We start from the raw sequence: 15,055 nt of genomic DNA on the forward strand, positions 1-15,055 counted from the left end.
AATGGCTCAAGAAAAAGTAGCTTTTCTCACTATGCCAGGATGGTAGTGGCGAGTACAGCCTGAAACTCTGAGGATGGAGTCATCCCAGAAAGCATAGGAACGAAAGCTGAATTGGGAAATGCAAAAATCCATCCATGCAAAAAGAAGTCTAGGCTCAATGTTAAGCATTCAGAAATGGACCAATACTTGTAAGCATCATAGAGAGAAAAGCAAAAGTCTTGGACGAGAGACCAAGGGGCAAGATTACAGAAAGCAGAAAAACACAAAGATGGAAGCAAGTTTCTTTATGAGTACTGAATAAACAGATGTTGGAGAAGCTAGATTCAGAGAGAGAAAATCAAGGGGCTTGCATGTTCTAGGAAGCAAGACATATTATAAGGGTCAGTTGAAGTTATCCTGTTTAAGAACTTGTTCATATAATGCTCCTTGAAAAGAAATAAACATTACTTATGGCACTAAAAATCAAAGAGATAGACACAATCAAGAAATATTTCAGAGTTCAAGCTGTGGAGGTTTGGAGAGCAGTTGTAAATAGAGAGCACGTAGAGAAAACTGTTGAAGATGTCATTAAAATTTTATTTGTACAAATGGATAATAAAACCATAAACCACATATTAGTTATTATTATCAAAGCCATCTCTCACTAATTGAGAGAAGAAACCTATGAAGAACAGATTCATTGTAACCTCTTGAGGCACCCCTCTGCCAGAACCATCTAGCCAAGCTACTGTCACATTCTTAACTCTTTAGCCATTAAGTTTTGGGGTAATTTGACAGTAAAGGATAACAAGTACAATCCATCTCTATTGTCTATAGAATATTTTTTCTCTGCCTAAATCTTAAACGTTTGTGTGCTCTAGGACTTCAGTCTCTATGTTCTTCTCTTCTCCCTCATTGTACAGTTCTTGGGTAATCTCAGGCACTCTCAAGAATGCAATGATCGCCAGGCGTGGTTGCTCATGCCTGTAATCCTAGCACTTTGGGAGGCCGAGGCAGGCGGATCATGATGTCAGGAGTTAGAGACCAGCCTGACCAACATGGTGAAACCCCGTCTCTACTAAAATACAAAAATTAGCTGGGCACGGTGGCGCACGCCTCTAATCCCAGCTACTCAGGAGGCTGAGCCAGGAGAGTTGTTTAAACCCTGGAGGCAGCGATTGCAGTGAGCCAAGATTGCGCCACTGCACTCCAGCCTGGGCAACAGAGTGAGACTCCATCTCAAAAAAAAAGGATGCAATGATCATGTGTATGTTAATTAACACCTAGATCTCTTTTTATAATTTAGATCATTCTCTCCATTTTGATTCAAATAATCTCCTTGTAGGATAACTCCATCTAATTTCATATAGACCCTCAAACTCAAAATTACCAGCATTTGAATCATTATCTTCTTAGAACCCACTCCTTCTTTGGTAGATTTCCTGCACATCCAACTTCCCACATCTCTTTTGATGGCCTATAATTCACTGGTTGTGTGTGTGGGGTTTTTTTGTTTTGTTTTGTTTTGTTTTTTTGCTTTCCATTTTTATAGGTTCCATCTATAGAAAGTTTAGTTTGTGATAGGCACTATTCGAATCACTTTACAGTTATTAACACATTTGATCTTTCTGAAACCCTGTGAAGTGTATACTATTATCATGCCATTTTCTCATGGAAATTGAGATCCAGGAAATATAACTAAGTTGCCTAAATTCACATAGATGGAAAGTGGAGGAACTTACCAAAATTTAAACCCAGAGAATCTTAATTCAGAACCTTGTGATTGATCATAGGCTGTACTGTCTCCAATTTATTAATAATTTCTTAATTCTTAAAATGTTGGATTTTATCTCTTCTTCTTCATTTCTACTATTACAGACCCACATTAGCCTTTTGTCATCTGCTTCTTGGACCATAAAATAGCCTCCTTCTGTTCTCATTACCTCTTGTCTTGTTCCCTTAAAATTTATTTCCACAAAGCACAAAGTTCTAAAATGAAACTCTCAGTGTCTTGCTCTCTGGAGTGGCTCCCTCATCATGCTCAGGACTATGCTCAGTGTATTTATTATGGTACATGAGTGCCTTCATGATTTGACCCCTGCCTATGACTTCAACCTTGAATGTATGAGTTTATTTGTAGAACAGAGTCCCCTTCAAGATAGCAGTTTCTATAGGGAAAGACTACATATTTTCCACTTGAGAAACATCAACATAGGACAAATGACCAGGTATGTAATAAGCTTTATCTGCTGCTAGATTTTCTAAATGGGCTTAAGTTGTCAGTAGAAAGAATAGTTGGAATGTGTATTAAGGCTCTGCTTGCAATTTTGCTGTCAACTTTAATGGCAATTCCAATTAAATATTTGTTCTTTGCCTTCATTAGAAATATTAACTTAGAGTGTTAATATGCTGGCATGAATTTTTTATTCATTCAATAGGCATTTATTTAGCATAGTATACAATATTAATTTTTCAGGATTCTGTGGTAAATAAAAGACTGAGATAGCAACCAAAAAGCACGTATTATACAGCAAAATATATACCAAAATAGAGAAAAAATCAAAGCATATTGCATTTATTTGTAGGAGAAGCATTTTAGAAGATGGAGGAAGCTGAGGGTGGAGTGGCAATCAAAAATCAGATCAGGAATGACTTTGTACTCCTTGCCAAGGAGACTGACTACTACACTGCAGGCTATAGACAGACACTCACCAAATTTAAGCTGCAAGGAAAATGATCAGATTTATTATTTTTACACTGAAATGTAGGGAATGAATTGAAGTTGAGAAAAGCTAGAGGCTATAAACTAAGAACACGATTTTGAGTCATTCCTACATGAGAAGTGATGGGAGATTAAGAGAGTGGCAGTGGGAATGGGGAATAAGAAACAGATTTAAAAGAGATTATAATAATAGAACTTGAAGATTGATTGGATATTGTGGGTTTTGAGGGAAATGAGTCTGTAAAGAATGTCTTAAGGAGGGATTTCAGGTTTTGAGTTTGATGACTAGGTTGATACTATTTCCACTTACCAAGACAGAGAATTCAAGAGCAAGAAGCAGGAAATTGGGAGTAAGATTGGTTATCAGCTGTAGGTATGTTGACTCTGTGACAATGGCAGACAACTGGATATACAAGCATCTAGTTCAGACAGAGATGTGGTCTGGAAATATAGGATTTGTATGCAATCAGAATAGAGTGAAAATTGAAGCCATAGGAGAAAAGGAAAAGGAAATCACTCAAGAAGAATATATAGAGAGAAATCAGTGAAGCAAGGTAGGAACTCTGGAAAGAGTTCAATACTATTTAAGGATTCTCCAAAAGGGAGCTCAAAATAAGCTTGAGATAGGCTTGAAGAGGGTTGAAAAATGCATAGACACAAGATAACGAGAGTGGGGAATAAATGCAATGACATATGTTGAGATAGCAAGTGTAGACAACATGGGTATATAGAGATGAGAGAGGTTTCTTCATTTGTTTCTTTATAGATGAGACCCTTGAAAAATACTTATATATGAAGGCCAGAGTGGAAGGAAAAAGAAGGAAAGGTTGAGTGGAGGCTTAGCAGAATGTCTAGCAAGGTACTTGGAGTGGGATCCAGGCTAGGGAGGAAAAAGAATAACTTCCTACTGAGAGAATAGGAGGATGTAAAGAGGGACTGAGTAGCAAAGTAAGTACATAGAATAACTTCGAAGAAACAACTGGGAAAGCTCCTGCCTATGACTTGGGTATTCTCTGTCAAGTTGTGGCTAATGTCATCTGCTGAACCCAGGATCAAAATGGTGAGTAAGAGTAAGAGGCTTGAGGGTGTTGCTGAAAGATTGAGCCTGCTCCTGTGAAAAACGAGAATGAGGAAAGCCTCAGAAGGTGTTACGGACCTACTGAACAATGTGGAGGACTCAGTTGAAATTATAATGCTAGCCGTTTTTGTGTGAGCATAATATTCTCTTTAGTGTTCAGCAGTGTAAATTTACAAGTAGGGCAGAAAACAATAAGGTTCATGCCAAATCAGAGTTTTTCTGGATTGTAGGAGGAATGGAAAGCAAGGACATTGCTGATATTGGCAAATGTAGTCAAAATGGATCCAGCTTGGATGAACAAAATAATTTAAAGTAGGAAGAGCAAGATACACCAGGAGAAAAAAAGATTCCAAAAAGACTGAAGGTCTAGATGAGGCCAAGAAGAGGTTTGTGGGCATAAATGAGGCTGAGAGCTGAGAGGTTAGACAACTGTGATAAGATGAGAGGGTTAAAAGTTGGATTTTCAGATTTCAGAGACAGCAAAGTTCGGGTAAAGACAAAGCCAAGGGTTAGGTGGCTAGAAATGAGAGTGGCTACAGTGAAATGGTATAGGAAGTTATGAGGCAACAAGAAATACTTGGCAGTCCACATGATATTGAAGTCACCCAGGATTTTGGAAGGATTGGGGTGAAAAGTATGCTTATAATCTGCGTGCATTTTGCAAATTTTTGTTCATCTCCCAAATCTTACATTTTCATGGAGACTCAGATTTAAGAAGAATTATAATGAACACCTGAAACCTGATTTAGGCTTACAAATTGTTATTCAACAACAAAAGTGAAGAAACAACCAAAGAAAAGTAAGTAGAAAAGGACCTAAGTTATAAAGGCAATCATCACTCCCCCCTCCCCTTTTTACTGCCTACAGTTGTTCTTGGTCATTACTGCTAATTTATAAAGTGGTCAGTAAATCTTGACCTACTATGTGACCACTAATTATGTACCTAGCTTTGGCTAAGTCTTTTACTAATTATACTCTAAAATGAATAATAGCTAATATTTATTGAGGGCTTGCTATATGCCAGTGACTTTCTGAGTGTTTCACATATTTAGACCCATTTATCTCCATGAGGTAGGCATTATTATTTCTATTTTATAGATAAAGAAACCAAGGCACAATGATGATAAGTAATTTGCCTGAGATTTTATAGCACTAAGGGGCAGAGGTGGGATTTCAGCCTAAGCAGAGTGGCTCTAGAACCACAGCACATTAGAGACAAAAGACCCTAAATGAGAGAGTATGAGTGGACGAGAATAAGATGTCATTATTTAGGTGCATTCCCATGTTATGATGGAGCAGTATAATTCTGTCAAAAATGAAAGCCAATAAATTATTGCCAATAAGTAACTAAGGCAAGAGTTAAAAAATTATTTCATCCAACAAAAACTGGTGAGTATTATATGGAGTTGGTATTGGTAATAAGCTATAAAGAGGTATAATATGTATAATTTGCTTTCAGGTACTACTGATACACATGAGAAAGTAAATGACATATTTCATTAAGTAACAGGAATTAAAGAAAAAAATCCTCTCTAAGGAGTTAAAGTAGATATTTCCCCTAATATAAGTTTGTGTTCTTTTATGTATAATAATAATGAGTTTGGCTACTTATTTTCCAAGACCATAACAGATTTGAATAAGGGGATTATCAGCAGTGGCAGCAGCAAGGGAATGATTTGGAGGCCTTAGCCAACCCCTATTCAACTTCCACTGCCCCAGTTGGCAACAAATAAATATTCAAGTCCACAATTCCTATCTTCTTTCCAATAAGCTTGATGTCAAACTCTTTTGGGGGTATTAATCTCACCTGAACTAGTAAAAGGTATCTATAGTCTTCATTTTTCCCACCATATGTGAACATAGATTAGTTTTGCTACAGAAATATTGATGTGTTAGATTATGCGATGCTGCTCCAAGCTCCATTGTGATTTATATCACACCACATCACCTTTCTAAAATCCCAAACATTCTGAAATGCTGAAACACATCTGTTTCCAGGGTTATGGATAAGGGAAAGCAGTGCTTCCTTTCCAAATGTGGCTTCAAGATCAGTCCTGGGAAGCCCCTAGCCTTCACTATTCTATGTCATACAAGTTATTACCCCTCTTGAGAAGCTAAGAGCTGATCACAGTGGTGAAGACAGGAAAACTGTAAAATGCAGACTAAACTCCAAACAAACTAAATCAACACAACAATAATCCTTCTCCCATCAGCAATGACCAAGGTGACCACGTTTGGTATTTTCTATTTAAGAAAGGAGAATGTATGTAATACTTTTTTAAAACGATTGTTATCTTTCCATCACAAAAAATCTGTGCTTAAAGAAATTTAACCTGGCATTATGGGGGAAAACCAATAGCCCAAAAGATTTCCTCAGATTTGTTGGCAACTGACTTATATTCTGACTTATAGGTATAAGAAACACGACCACATGTGAAAAAAAACATGCCAGTCAAATGGTCAAGATATGACAGTCTTTAGCATTCATGAGAAAACATGATTGCTTCTGGCTGCAATATGTAGGGACTGATTTATGATATTTTCAGAAAGTAATGTTTATTTAAAAGCATACACATTTTTCAAACTGGTGGGACCGATAACAATAAGAGCCTTGTAATAACTGAATAAAGCAGACCTTATGGGTCTTCTTTACCAATGGGACCATTTTAAGAAACAGACTCTTGTAGCTCCTGGGTCAGAGCAAGCTTTTTATTATTCTTCATTATATTTTGCTTGGAACAAAGAAAGAATCTCTAAAGGTGATAAATATTAATCCTTTTAATGGTGGAGGGCTACAGTCTGTCATTGTTCTAGAGAATTAGGTGACTTTAAGAAAGATAGCTAAGTTTGGAATAGTGTTGTGTAGAGTAAAACTCATTTTTATAAATCATTTTCAAGAGGTAGAGGAGTTTAAGGTGAGTGAAAATAGCCACTCACATTAGTCAAGCAGGCTCTTCATAAGGGGATTCTGAAGGAAAACCAACGCAAAGATGAGTTTTCATCAGGAGGCTAGCAAACAATAACAGCAAAACTCAAGTAGCACGTAAGCAGTGTTATCACTACTTAGATCAGCACTGATTTAATTTTTAGTTATCTTAGATCTTTAGATAATTCTTTTTATGGAGTCTAGGTATTTGCCACATCTTTATCACTAGGTGCATGTTACTGAGGATTGAGAAGACACAATTATATGTTTCTAAAGAGATCCAAACTACATCGCCTCTTCTTTAAGTCTTGTGTTCATGTGAAATTATTATTCTACTGAGTTTTTCACATTGTTTGGTACTAAACTTATTGAAGCAATTTTTCAGGCAAAAGTTGAACAATGTGTTTTCCTCTGAGGAGACTTACTTCGTAGACCAAAGAAGCCACGTTCCAGGGTCTTCGGTAGTATGTCAAAGTGTTTCCATCCCGATCCCGGTTACAGAGTCCATTGTAGAACTCATTGTCAAAAGGTGTGCTTAGGGGATCCATCCCTAAAATGTTGATCCTGAGAATGAACAGAGTAGTATCAGAAGTGGAAATACCACAACATAATGCAAGGCAGCCCTCCGTAGCTGGAAAAAGTGAGACAGCTTCAGTGCATGTCACTGTTACCCAATATGTGTGTGCTATAATCAGGAACAGAAGCAAGAGCCTGTTCACCTTGGCTCAGTGTCTCTGGCAGAAAGCATACCTTAGGAGAGCCTTATGAACTCTTTTAGGCAACTAAGGCACTGTTTAGAGTGCAATGAAAGAAATGCAATAAGTAAGGCACATGGGACCATCTGGTTCCTGGAGTTTTAACTTCACTGCTGTAACTCTTACCTAACCTCCCTTAGTGAACCAATAACTGATGCTGTAATACCAACTATTTAAATTATTTGAGAACAGAGCATCTCAGGGGGCCAATATAACATATGCATGTAATTTTTCATCTATGAATCAACATTGGGGCTTTCTCTCTCTCACCCCATTCTCTTTAAACTTAAGCCTTTTCCTCCAGCTGTCTCATTGCTTGTCAAGAACCTCATTCCCTCCAGGCTTATATTATTCCCATTACACTTTCCAAGATGAACACAAAAATTTTAGCATCCTGGCAAGGCATTCTCAAAAGTTCTATTTTTTCCCATAGCAAAATATTTTTATTTGGCAAGCTTTCATTCATAAATATAATTCTTATTTAGCTTTTAAAAAAGTTAAACTTTACTTGTAGGTTTAGAAACAATATATGAACAAGAAGCAGTTATTTCCTTGTGAAATACACCTCTGTTCATTGGAGGAACACAGTCATTGCTGTCTAGGCTGTATCTGGAATAAATGGCCCTAAGCCAGTGAGGCCAATAGGTTTGAGGATCAAATCTATAACTTACCTTGGCACAAAAACACAAACTCTTCATTGCTCTAGGCCACACTCCTAACTCCAATGAACTGGATTACAAATCTGGATGTTGGTTTTAAGACCAATTTGTCAAAGAGTGGGTAGTTTACCATAAACCCATGGCTTATGCAAGAGAAATAATTGAAAGGGTTTCCTACTCGTAGTGGGTTAGTTAAAAACAACATCTTTATATAAATAGCACATTTTACATAAACTTTGAATCTACAAAGTTCCAAAGTGAATCTAAAGTGGTTCAACTTTAATGGAAGGCAAGTTAAGAAACTGACGCATGAATATCTTTCTCAAGGCTGACATATAGATAAAATTGACCACCTCCCACTGCCTGTCCCACCAAAATACCTTTCATGAAAAATATGGCCTTAAAGTTCTAATATAGGGTCAAAAATTAGACCCATTAATTTGAATATGAGAAAAAAGAAAAAAACATTCTATATTTGATTTACTTTTTTAAACACCTTATTCCACACGATAAATTAAAATTTTGGTCCCAATTCTTTACCCATCTCTGCATGTACACCCTTGCTATGACCTCATCATGGGCAAAGTATACTTCCCTCCCTAGTGGCTTTGTGCTTGGACATGTGACTTACTTTAAGCCAATGGCATGTAGTTGAGAGTGACAGTGGGCCAGTTCAAAGCATGGGCATGAAGAGGCCTCATTCATTGCTTTTGCTTTCGTGTATTTGTGCCATTGCCTTGAAAAGGGCTTCTAATGGGTAGCTGCTGCCCCTTCAGCCTGGCTATCCCAGTGATCCCAGTGAAAGGCAGAACCACCCCAGTGAAGCCCAGTCTTGTGAGAAATAAACACTTATTTTTGTATCACTAAGGTTTTGACACAAGCTCTCCACCACTAAGACATAAAATACTGGAAGCAAATGACCTGGGTTGTTTCTTAAACAAGACCTCAGCTACATTTTCTTTATATGATCGTGAACTACATATCTGGTGTAGCTACTTTAACAGAGATATTGTACCTCTTTATTTTCAGTGAACAAAATCAACCTTTGTTTATATTGATGATTAGCTCTTAGGTGACTACTATATCTATGTGTTGTACATACAGCGTTTGCAATTGGCAGGGGGGAATATTAAGACAGTTCATATACACTGTCTGCTTCCATGCGAATTGTGTTCAAATTAAGGAGTAGAACATAAAATGACCAATTTCAAAAACTAGGCTGAGGAAGAATACACAATCAGCCCTCCATATCTGTGGGCTCTGTGCCTGTGGATTCAACCAATCATGGATTGAAAACATTTGGAAAAAAAGTACATGATAAGCATGTACAAACTTTTTTTCTCTTATAGTATAGCAACAATTTATATCGCATTTACACTGTATCAGGTGTTATAAATAACCCAGAGATGATTTAAAGAGTACAGGAGGATGTACATAGGTATATGCAAATACTATGTCATTTTATATCAGGGACTTGAGCATCCTGAAAGTTTTGTACATGTGGGAGGTCCTGGAACCAATCCCTGATGGGTAGAAAGGGAGGATTGTACTTGTGCCAAATGAGTGGTACACGTGAGTGCTTTACACATTGAGTCTTCTGGAGGAAGAAATCACCATGGGAGGGTCATTAAAAGAGTTTTAGAAGAGGAAAGATTTGATATGGGTTTTGAGGGGTGGATAACTTGGGATGGGGCTAGTGCAGGAGAAATGTGTGGGTAAGAGCTCAGAGATGGAAATGGCATGTTATGAGGGTAATGGTCTTCAGATACTCTGTCTCCCCTGTAAAGGAATTTTGATAAATTATACTTTCCTGCACATTTTTAGCGTGACATCTAATATTTTTCATCTTAAGATTAAGTAGATGCAAAGAATATAATTCCTAATAATGTTGTCATTATTTGTACTTTAACATATAATTATTTTAGCACTTTAAAGATAAAATCAATAAATATAAATGCTATAGTGATGCTGCATCATACAGCATTGATATTCTTCTAACAGATGGAAATTTTTTAGTTATTTTTATTCCTTTTTATTTATTTTTTTAATAGGCTTTACTTTTTAGAGCAGCTTTAGATTCACAGCAAAAGTGAACAGAAGGCACACAGACTTCCTATATACTCTATGCCCCTTTTTATTCTTGAATCCATATTTCTATTCCATTTCCCTCACAGAATTTTAACCTAATGTAATATAGTTTATTTTTGAAAGTTTTTATTGATTACCTTGTCATACTTTTCTGTACCAAAAAGATATTAATTGAAATTTAAAAATATTAAATACTCTTTGACCGTAGGGTCTAAATATTAAAAATTCTTTATTAATAGTAGCATATATAAGTATCTTAAATTTTTAAAAATCATTACTAAACATAAGTAAAATTTTATTGGAAAGCTATCTTAGTGAAATGAATGAGTCTTCTTTTTAAATTAATATGTTGCTTCCTGCATCCATGAATGAATATTACTTCATTCATTCATTCATGGTGCTAGGAAGAGACGGCGTTCAGTATCAATTTGAGTCCTACTTTTCATTTTTATAGTTGTAAGTGCTGAGAAGCTTTACTCACATAAATAAGTAGATAAGAATAAAAGAAATTTTATTATAACAACGTCACATAATTTTAATCCCTTTTTCTGAGTTATATACCAAAAAGAGATCCCATAGTCGGTGATCTTTCTTCAAAAATTATTTTTATGCTCCATTATCTAAAAGTTGATTAGGTAATCTTTCAATGTTGATAAAAAGAATTAGAGATCACAAAACTTCTAGGAGTCAGAGTCCAGTTTTGAGTACTAACATTTGGATTTGTTTCTTGTTGTTTTTTTTTCCCTCTCTATAGTGAAATGTGAGATGGGTGAGGAGTATACTCTGCTCTTAGTAAGAAGTAAGTGATTGTTTAAAAAAGCAAGAAAGGAGAATGGGCTTGACAACTTGGATGCAGCTGAATTGTCATGCTTATTAATTTTATGAAAAACATGTACATATGGAAGTTGAGGATTTACTATTAGCTTAGCTACATAATTAATAGTTGAGGAAACTATTACCTTAAGACTTATTTGTCTGCCCTTGGAAAGTTTTTGTGCACTCCGTGGTATGCATATCCTAGTTTGAGGGTTATTGTTTTATAGATCATCAAATTGGCCAGTTGGCTGGACCCATCTGGAAAGTTAAAATGAAGTTGATCCTCAGTCTAAAGCACAACTAAGGAAGAAATGTTTCAAAAGCTTTGGACTTGGTTCCACTACTACAGAGACAGCCAGTCTAGTCTAGAATAAGCCAATTTTTTCTGCCAAGAAACATGAACACTTCTCATGGATGGAAAGTCATCACCTGGGAAATAAAAAAAAAAAATGTTCTTTGGCAGTGCTTAGAGATACCTGCTTTCACACCTGCATCTAGAACCACAGGCAGTTCCAATTTACCAGGTGAACTGAAGAGAAAGCTCCCTTCACGGAAGTGGTGTTATGCTTAGATCACAAAAAATAATTCCTTGCATATTGTACATCACTTACAGCTGGCTGGATGCATGCCTTTTCAATGAATGCAAGATGGGTTGGGGGATTTCCCTAAACACTTCTGGAGAACCTCAGATGCCTACAAATAAGAGGCTGAAACATTTGTGATACAACTCAGTTCTCCTGGCATAAGAACATAGATGTGAGAGGCCTTCAAATGAAAACAGTATAAACTAATTACCATGAGTGCTTGTGACTTTCACATGTAGAAGAATCTAACTGTATGTGACTATTGATAGGACTTTTTGAGGTTGTCCAGATTGAATTGGGTAGATGTAGTTTACAAGCATCTTGCTATGATTAGGGAGTGTACTCCTATTACTTCTATTTTGCAAAGAATCCACAGTTTTACATAAGAATACTGGAGGTTTATAGTAAGTAAATATGCAACATTAATGGTATGAAAGAATATTACAAATATAACAACATATGTTGTTTTGAAACCTCTTCCTAAATATTAATTACTGATTTATACCACTCTCCTATATTCCTTAATTCAAATATTTGTGTGATAAGTAGCTACTTAAGGAATTTCATTTTTTAAGGTTAGTTTTGCTTTGAAGTTAAGGTGTTGAAGTTAAGACTTACGGATTTTGTAGTGATGTGAGAGAACTGCTGTGGGTGTTGGTTGGGGTTTTAAGGAGAGGGTAAGGTGGTATGGTAGAAAAATATAGTTTTATGAGACTCAGAGAAACTTGTTTCAGCTCTACTAAAACTAATCAGTCAAATGGCCTTATTTATTTCACTCAGTTCTTATCTATAAAATGAATATAATACCTCTTCTAACAATCTCCCAGGATTATTTGGAAAATCTATGGAGATGCAGTGTGGAAAAATATTTTGGAAAGTTTAAAGTATTATGCAAATGAAAGTTGTCATAGAATAATAGGTTTTATGAAGACTAAATTTAATATAGGTTATTACTCATGGTAATGGGGAATTTAATAAAAAAATGTTGATGGACTGATTCTATCAGGATCTACTTCATTTTCCATTTCTGCAGCTGAACTTTCCCCATAGCTGGGGCACCACCTTCTTACACAGCCTTGAAGACTCAGCTGTGGGATGGTGCCTAACAGCAACCCTGACTGTGGTAAAGCGCGAGGTATGTAAGAATTCCTAGCTAGCCCTGCTTCATTATGAAACTCCCTGACAAATGCTATGCAACAAATTTTTCTTTTCGCTGAACAAAGGAAACCAAGAGATTATGAATGATTGTTTTTCAGCTAAATGGGCCAATATTTCTATATTCTTTTCCTATAAGACAAACTATAAATTTGCATTGAATGAGAATAAATAACATACGTTAAGCTGTTTTATTTAGATTAAAGAGAAAGTTGTTTCTTGGATCCCAATTAAAGCAAAATAAAGTAGTAATGGGCTTTCACTATGGACTCACAATCTTTCCCTGAGGAAATAAATAAAAAGAATCAGGACTCATTTGAGCACACCATGATCTAGTTAGAAGATTTGGGAAAACTCCCATGCCATTTACTGCCTAAAATTTACTAAGAGGGCCTGCTGAGCTTAGGGGCCTAAGACCATCCATTTGATTCGAGATTCCCACCTTTAGGCTAAGGGACAAAGGCACTGTAAGTAATTTCAAATGCTGCTTGAACAAGATTTTATAAAGTGCATGAAGGGCACGTAAAATGCTTTATCTGGTGCCTGACTCTTGGTATCCTGGGATATTTTTCTTATCTAGATTTAAGAAGTAGAAGTTTCATTTGGCTTAGAGAGAGGAGACGTCTCCTTCATTAGCTAAACTTGATAGAGGTCTTATCATAGGAACTGCCTAGTAACTTTGTGTAGGGTTTCTCAACCTCCGCACTGACGCTTTGGGTCACGCTGTCCTGTGCTTAGCATCATCTCTGGCGTCCACCCACTACATGCCAATAGCACTCCCCATTCTCACCCCCTCCAAGATGTCACAGCTACAGTGGTCTTCAGATACTGTCTTTTCTCTCTCTTTTTTTTTTGAGACGGAGTCTTGCTCTGTCGCCCAGGCTAGAGTGCAGTGGTGCGATCTCGGCTCACTGCAAGCTCCGCCTCCCAGGTTCACGCCATTCTCCAGCCTCAGCCTCCGGAGTAGCTGGGACTACAGGCGCCTGCCACCATGCCCGGCTGATTTTTTGTATTTTTAGTAGAGACAGGGTTTCACTGTGTTAGCCAGGATGGTCTCGATCTCCTGACTTCGTGATCCGCCCGCCTTGGCCTCCCAAAGTGCTGGGATTACAGGCGTGACCCACCGCAGATATTGTCAAATGTCTGCTAGGGGAAAAATTACCACTGATTGAGAACTACTGCCTTACCCTTCTACCAGCTTTGCTCTTACCATCACCCCTATCTTTTTTTCTCTCCCCATCTCCATATCCAGGACTGGAGTCCTGTCCCTGAAAAGAAATTCAGTCTTACCTGATGCCAATTGACAATATTTTAGAAAGCACTTAATGGATATTCATTAATTAATAATTAGCCTATTTATCCACCTACCAAGTATTTACTGAGCACCTACTATGACCCAGGCACTGGAATTATGAGCATAAAGAAACACATTACATTATAGGTGAGGAAATAAAGCCATATACCGTCTCTTTCAATATACTACTGGGTGGAAGAATAACCATGTCTTTGTTGGGGACAATTTTCCAACAAACCCACCTTTACCAAAAACAGCAACAAATCCACCTTTACCAAAAGCAGCTCAGAATGAGTAAGAGAGGTCATGTAGTAGATCTTCCTAGGATGCCCTCTGACTATATATGGAACAGAACAGAATAGAACCAAATCTCTCTGCATATAGTCTCTATTCTGTATAATCCTGAGTTCTAAACTCCAAGACATCCCATCTGAGCTTACAGCCACCTGTCCAGAGCCCCTAGGTTTTGTATGGAAAATGAGTGAAATGTCAGCTCTCTATAATGAGAACCAGAACCTCAACATAATCATCCTCTGGCATCAAAACTACTGCCTCTGATCACATTCCTCCTGGGTCAGCTTCAGAATGCTGGAAACTCCCAAGATCCAGGATAAGTTCCAATGGAAGACAGCCTTCCCAGCAATGTAAATATTTGAATTGAATTGCTAGATCTCCTACTGGAAATTCATTCCAAATGTTAACATGTCATGTCAATATTGCTGTGGTCTCCCACAGGTTCCTAAATGAGAGATTTCATCTCTTGCTCCACTGAGAGACAATCATCTAACATCTTGATCATCTAGTCCACTGTACAGACCCCTACTGAGGCCAGGCAATTTGTCCAAATTATCCTGAGATGCTTATTTAGCACTTCCTTTAAGCTCAAAGGTAGTTCAAAAATAATACAGACCCATCAGCTGTATCACCTGTGTCCCTCGCACAAATGCTTCTACCAGTCTATCACAGTGAGAGAGATGGAGATCATTTTCACTCATTTTC

General features: G+C 37.2%; 1 protein-coding gene across 1 annotated transcript in view; it reads right to left on the bottom strand.

The window, feature by feature from the left end:
• The window catches only part of C9 (complement C9), an 80,467-nt gene that overhangs the window by 42,010 nt on the left and 23,402 nt on the right, over positions 1–15,055 (bottom strand). The window contains exon 5 of the mRNA XM_054488289.2: positions 7,131–7,269. Within this exon, the coding sequence (XP_054344264.1) occupies positions 7,131–7,269 (139 nt within the window). The remainder of the gene's footprint in view (positions 1–7,130; positions 7,270–15,055) is intronic.

Source organism: Pongo pygmaeus, chromosome 4 (assembly GCF_028885625.2).
Source record: "Pongo pygmaeus isolate AG05252 chromosome 4, NHGRI_mPonPyg2-v2.0_pri, whole genome shotgun sequence".
In the NCBI taxonomy this organism is placed as follows: Eukaryota; Metazoa; Chordata; class Mammalia; order Primates; family Hominidae; genus Pongo; species Pongo pygmaeus.